The following is a 6,646-nucleotide window of genomic DNA, read 5'->3' as shown; positions in this document are numbered from 1 at the left end:
TTAATATATGATAGTTCCTTTATATTTTGTTATACAAGAAAGATTTGATAACTTGTCTTATTAAACCAGATAGATCAAAATTTAGAGAGCTTGTTAGAGCCACACAAGAGATATGTAACGAGAATATATTAAGAAATGGAGGAACTAGGTGCTGCGAATGACCTGCCCCTTTGTATCGAACATGTGATTTGATCGTTTGGCAACACGTCAACAAATCAGCAATAGCATGACAGAGAATGGATAACAATCCCACTTACACCATTATAACATATCTAAGGGACTTTCTATATTTAAAGATTCCTTAAGAGATTTGTCATATAACTTTTTATCATAATTGTTTTTTAAAAGTTCCGAATATATTCTCTAGACCACTTACTCTCTTCCGCTACTATGTAAAAGTATTTGATAACTTATCTTATTGAATCGGATAGAACAAAATTTAGAGAGCTTGTTAGAGCCACGTAAGAGATATATAACGAGAATATGTTAAGAAATGGGCTATCTAAATATATAGGGAAACACGAAAATTAGAAGAAAAAAAGAGTCCCGCATCAGATCTAAACATGTTTAGAGACAGAAATTTAGGGAGACTCTTTGGATTAGCGCATAAGATGCCTTTGGCTTTTCTTTCCTGTTCGATTCGATGCGTGTGGAAAATGCAACATCCAGCGATGCGACGAAGCGGCGACTCCTTGGTGTCAGTACCAGTTGGTACCACTTGGGCAGCGATGAGAAGATCTGAGGCACGTGTAAGCCTGTGGACGCAAGCATCAGCTATCATTAGGATCCCGATTAAAAACCCCTATAAATTCTCCACCAACAAAAGAACAAAAACGGAAGGGCGAGACGATCCATGAGGCGAAACAAAAGCAAGGTTCGTTCCCCGAATAAAAGAGAAAGCCAAGGGTGGATGGAGTAAAAAAAAGCGACTAGTAGAAATAACTCCTCGAGGCCGAATCGAGCAAGACGAGGAGGAGGATAGAGAAAAAGCGCGGGGGCGCGAACGGAAGCAAGCCTTAGTTATCCACCCACCCCGTCGCACTCGCACCGCATCTCCCCCGATCCCCAATTCCTCCCATTCTCCACGACCCTCGCCGCCCATGGATCACCACCTCACGCCGTCGCCGCCGTCGCCGATGGAGAACTCCGCGGCGGGGCCGTCCTCGAAGCCGCCGACACCGGCGTCCACGCCCAACTCACGCCTCGCCTCGGCGCCGTCCTCCCGCCACTCCGCCACGACGTCGCACGCGTCGGCGCCGTCGTCGGCACCGACGCCGGCCTCCCGCACCGTCTACAGCGACCGCTTCATCCCCAGCCGCACCGGATCCAACCTCGCGCTCTTCGACCTCGCCCCCTCGCCATCCGCCGCATCCTCCTCCCACGAAGGCGGGCCCGCGGTCTCGTCTGGATCTGCGACCGCCGCGTCGCCCTACTGCGCGCTCCTCCGCGCCGCGCTCTTCGGGCCCGACACGCCCGACCGGGTCGCGTCCTCGGCCACCGCGTGCTCGTCGTCCTCCTCCCCGGGGCCCTCGCCTGTGGGCACCCCCGCCACCGGGAACATCTTCAGATTCAAGACGGAGGTGCGCCGGAGCGCCAAGAGGGCGCTTTTCTCCGGAGAGGAAGAGGAGGACGCACTGTTCCCCGGCATTTTCACCACCAGGGGCGCGGGCCCAAGGAAGGTTCCAAGGTCGCCCTACAAGGTGAGAAGGGGAATTGGATTTGGTGCTTTCTTGATTGGACCCTCTCTTTCTTGATTTAGGATTCTTGGGTTCTGTTTGTTGAGATAGCCTCTGCTGCTTCTTGGGGGCGTGAAAGATTTGACATCTCGCCAATTGCATTCCGAAATGCTGAATGAGACGTTTTTCTTTTCCACGAACATAATGCGAAATTTGTAGTCTCTGTGCCAACAATTTTGCGTCTTTGCGCTAATTTTCTCGCTGTTGCTTGTAGGTGCTGGATGCGCCCGCTTTGCAGGACGACTTCTACCTGAACCTTGTAGATTGGTCATCACATAATGTCCTCGCAGTTGGGTTGGGCAATTGTGTTTACTTGTGGAATGCATGCAGCAGCAAGGTAGGCAGGGGTCATCCTTAAGGTATATCGTCACTGAGAATTGAAGATGGATTGTTAACAGATTATTCATTGTATAGGTCACCAAGCTTTGTGATTTGGGGGTGGATGACAATGTTTGTTCTGTGGGATGGGCGCAGCGCGGCACTCACCTAGCTGTAGGCACAAATCAAGGAAAAGTTCAGGTTATGTCTCATTCTTACCTCGAATATTGTTGATGATATGTTCACAATCCATCAAGTTTTGGATGATATTTAAATATCTTTTATTTAGTGCAATGTATCATCAATAGTTACAGGCTTACAGCTGTATGCAGCACATGGAATAAATTTGACAATTTTGCAAAACCAGCTCAGTGCAGACAATGTGCCTTTTAGCACTTAGTATATTGATTGGTTTATTATGGTAGTCTATCCTTTTGATTGTACTCGATTGACACAAAAACCTTCTGTGTAAAACCTTAATAGTTTTATACCTTTTATGGAAAGCCTTAACAATTGTAAATGTCATTCATCTATATGCTCAAACCTCAAACGCGAATCAATTTTATCCGGTTTTGCTCCATTTAGAACCACCCTTTTTTCCTGTAGGGAATCGATTTAGAAATTTGTAGAAATAGTCAAATGATCATTCTGTTAGCCTTTCGTATTGCTATGTAGAATTGTTACTTAATGAGTATCTGCAAATTGATTATCATGTTACATTTTATCTTATGTAGATCTGGGATGCAACTCGTTGTAAAAGAATAAGAACGATGGAAAGCCATCGCATGCGTGTAGGTGCTCTTGCATGGAGTTCTTCATTGCTTTCTTCTGGAAGCCGTGACAAGAGCATCCTCCACCATGATATCCGTGCTCAAGAAGATTATGTTAGCAAGCTTACCGGGCATAAATCTGAGGTAATCTATTCATGTCTCCTTATAGCATGACTTTTTTTATATGTATCAGTGCATCAAATTTCTGATGATCTGTCGAGTATATACATTATCATAGTGAAGCTTCTGTTTTCTATTCTGGTAACATGATTTCTAATCTCACACATCTTCCAGGTTTGTGGACTCAAGTGGTCTTACGACAATCGGCAGCTTGCATCAGGTGGCAATGATAACAGAGTAAGATGCCTGTCCATATGTTCCTGTTAGTTTGGAATGCACTGTTCTTAGGATTCCATATTGCTGTTTTCCCATACTAATATTTCCCCCCTTGTCCAGCTTTTTGTTTGGAATCCACATTCAGTACAACCAGTACTGAAGTATACTGAGCACACAGCAGCTGTCAAAGCTATTGCCTGGTCTCCTCATCTTCATGGCTTGCTTGCATCTGGTGGAGGAACCGCAGATAGATGCATACGGTTTTGGAATACGACCACTAATACAAACTTGAGCTGTGTGGACACTGGAAGCCAGGTAGTTTTCGATGTGTCAATACCTGCAATCCTTGTTTATCTCTCTTCTCATCATTACAAAAATTGCAATCATTGAGCTGTGCGGACACTGGCAGCTAGGTAGTTTTCAATGTGTCGATACTCAATACCTGCAATCCTTGTTTATCTCTATTCTCATCATTACAAAAATTGCAATCATTTTCTGAAGAGTATATCACATTAGTCCATTTGTAGCAAGTCCTAGACTCCGTAGCATTGAGGACTTGAGGTTTAAATTGCCAACTAAAATTTAAGTTTAACCCAATATATGCTAGAATCCAAAGTTCCGCTGAAATATCCAAATAGAGGAAAACCGCAACAATGGCAACAACAAAGCTTTTGGTCCTCAGCAACTTGGGGTAAGCTAGAGCTGAAACCCACAATATGAAGCACCAAGAAAAAGAAAGTGAAATTGAAAAAAAAATAATGCATCTTTGTTTAAAAAAAAAACACACACAATAGAAACAGAAAGGGAATTAACCAAAAAGAAGAGAACTCCAAAACATATTTGCTTCCACTTTTGATTCTGCTTGAGATGTTCATAGACCTCTCAGACCACTGTGTTTTTTCGTATAAAATCAGGCTAGTGTAGGCTTGAACATTTTGTTTGCTTAATGCTTTCAAATCCTGATGATGCTAAATGACTTGGCAGGTCTGCAATCTTGCGTGGTCAAAGAATGTAAATGAGCTTGTTAGCACCCATGGGTACTCTCAGAACCAAATAATTGTTTGGAGATATCCAACAATGTCGAAGGTATGGTGCAAGATCGTTATTCTGAAATTATGCTATACTTGCTTGCCTGTATTAATTCCATTCCCCTTTGGTATTTGCAGCTTGCCACTTTGACAGGGCATACATACAGAGTATTATATTTAGCTATTTCCCCTGATGGCCAGGTGAGTCTTGGTGTTCTGTTTCTGAGTTCTGTTTAATATACCTAGCATATTTGTTCTCACTGCCTTTCCACTGTTGATATCAACAGACCATAGTTACTGGTGCTGGTGATGAAACACTCCGTTTTTGGAACGTGTTCCCTTCACCAAAGTCCCAGGTACTTAAATCAATCTGAAAATACGATTTCCGTTGTGTATGTTATCTCATTTCTCATATAGCATCCTAAGCTTGGTTCATGTTTGTCATGCAGAGTTCTGATAGTTTAAGTTGCATCGGGGGAACATCATTTGTTAGAAGCTACATCCGGTGACACTGAAATCTAGTTTTGCTGAGCTCGTAAGATTATTGCAGCATATGTTGATGATCATCAACATCATTCCATTTGCAACAAACCATATCACCAGGTCATCAACCATCAAAGGTAGCCGAATTTTTGAGATGGCACGATGCAATATGGTGAACTGGCCTGCGAGAATCCGGGCATGGCTCTTTTACTGAGAGTGTACATATTTATCAGAGCAACGTCCTTGTAGGAGTGAACACTGCGGAGGCTTCAAGTATCAGCATTGTTCCGTTCCAACTGATAAGAATACGCCCTTTCAATTTTGCTCTTTTGCAGGTCAAACCTCGACCTGAGCTGTTTCTGTAGTGTGCTAGCAGTTAACCTATTCGAAACATTTATTGACCTGTGACGCCCATTTCATCCATGTTGGGGTTACACGGTGTAAAATGAGAACACTTGTGGTTCCAGATTCATTCCTAGTGCCTTGAAAAGGAGGGCTGATTTTGCCCTGAAGTGGCTTGTTTCACAATAAGAGACAATAATGAAACGTGTGTTCATTGTTTATTGACATGGCTACCAAGACAATGCTGAACTTTCTGCATATTTTGTCACATGACTTATCTTTGTTGTAAAGTGGTATCCAGCTTGTAATTAAGGCTTAAAATAAGAGGATCCAACACGTCAGCATTGCTAATGCTTACGTCATGTATCGTTTCATTGTCACTTGTTTGCAACCTATGATTGGAGGCAATTATTGATGGCTCTATCATATTAGTGATTCATTTGGGTCCTACAAGATAGATAAGGCCTGGGCAGCTCCAGTGCCTGATAAGGTTTTAGCTTCTACACTGCTCTCTCCATCCTATCCATGCTAAATTATAAGTCATTTTAAGAATCTTGGGAGAGTCAAACTATTTCAAGTTTGACTAAAATATATCATATAAGTTTGGTCAAATTTTATATGTTTTGATTCTCTAAAATTCTTGAAATAACTTATAATTTGGGATGGAGGGAGTAGTTCACAACCACAACCAAAGTTGTTTGAAATATTTTTGGCTTCTACACTAGTTCACAACCACAACCAAAATTGGAAAAGGATTATCATATCAGAGTTGCTTCGGCTGAAGGCAGAAAAAACAGATTCTGTATTTGGATTTTGCAGCCACCACAGACATACCAGCACAGACATCTCTGATCAGATCAGAGTTGCCTCGGCTGCAGGCAGGAAAAAAAACAGATTCTGTATTTCAAGCCACCACAGACATCTCTCATCAGATCAGCCTCGGCAGGCAGAGAGAACAAATTCTATGTTTGGGGCCACCGCAAACATTACTTGACGCTAGGATGAAAATTACTGTCCGCAGCTACTCCCAGAACAACCGACTCTGAAAGCACCTGCAGTTCAACCCCAATCACCACTCTCACAATCACACCACGGCAATAAGGATATGCTCTCAAGTCAGTCTGGTTCTGGTCCGATGTCGCAGTCGGATGGCAGTGGCACGGACCTCCTCTTGGAAATGCAACACGGAAATGAAGTTTATCTGGGTTAGCTGCTATGTTTCTCATCACTCATCAGGCAGTACACTCCGTGCCTGAGGTAACCACCGTAGTACTTCTGCGGGTTTGGAAGCGATGGAGAGCACAGACGACAGCACATTGCTCAACTAACAATATGCCATATGGCGGCCATTGCCCCACACCATGCATCGGCTAGCTTTCTCCTTCAGTCTTCAGAGACATCGCCAGACCGAACAGCGAACTGCACTGGACCACACCAGGAAAACTACGGGAGCAAGCCTCTCGTCAGCAATCAACTCGTGCTAACGATCGAACGCGTGATTGAGTTGAGCGACCGTCAGAAACGAGTCGATGTTTTCCTGCAGCTGCAGCTGCCCGGCGATGGAAGGGAAGGAAGGGCCTTTTGACTCTGCCGTCAGGCAGGCGTCAGAGACGAAGTGGTCCTTCTCCTCCTT

At 44.0% G+C, this 6,646-nt stretch overlaps 1 protein-coding gene across 1 annotated transcript; it reads left to right on the top strand.

Annotated features, from left to right (window-relative positions):
- On the top strand, positions 838–5,347 carry LOC8077965 (protein FIZZY-RELATED 2). Its single transcript, XM_002468567.2, has 10 exons — positions 838–1,700; positions 1,951–2,073; positions 2,151–2,255; positions 2,789–2,968; positions 3,119–3,181; positions 3,281–3,475; positions 4,145–4,246; positions 4,327–4,389; positions 4,476–4,544; positions 4,638–5,347. The coding sequence occupies exons 1-10, from the start codon at positions 1,101–1,103 to the stop codon at positions 4,695–4,697; spliced, it is 1,560 nt and encodes a 519-aa protein (XP_002468612.1). The 5' UTR covers positions 838–1,100; the 3' UTR covers positions 4,698–5,347.

The sequence above is a fragment of the Sorghum bicolor genome, chromosome 1 (genome assembly GCF_000003195.3).
Source record: "Sorghum bicolor cultivar BTx623 chromosome 1, Sorghum_bicolor_NCBIv3, whole genome shotgun sequence".
Taxonomy (NCBI): domain Eukaryota; kingdom Viridiplantae; phylum Streptophyta; class Magnoliopsida; order Poales; family Poaceae; genus Sorghum; species Sorghum bicolor.
The sequence above is the reverse complement of the archived record's forward strand: the minus strand, read 5'-3'. Positions and strand labels throughout refer to the sequence as shown.

What these genes read in the sequence shown, in the direction of transcription:
- LOC8077965 (XM_002468567.2), top strand. Translation starts at nt 1,101, where the DNA reads ATGGATCACCACCTCACGCCGTCGCCGCCGTCGCCGATGGAGAACTCC. An exon ending in CAAATCAAGGAAAAGTTCAG is followed by an intron (nt 2,256 to 2,788) that starts GTTATGTCTCAT and finishes TATCTTATGTAG; the next exon opens with ATCTGGGATGCAACTCGTTG. An exon ending in TTACCGGGCATAAATCTGAG is followed by an intron (nt 2,969 to 3,118) that starts GTAATCTATTCA and finishes CACATCTTCCAG; the next exon opens with GTTTGTGGACTCAAGTGGTC.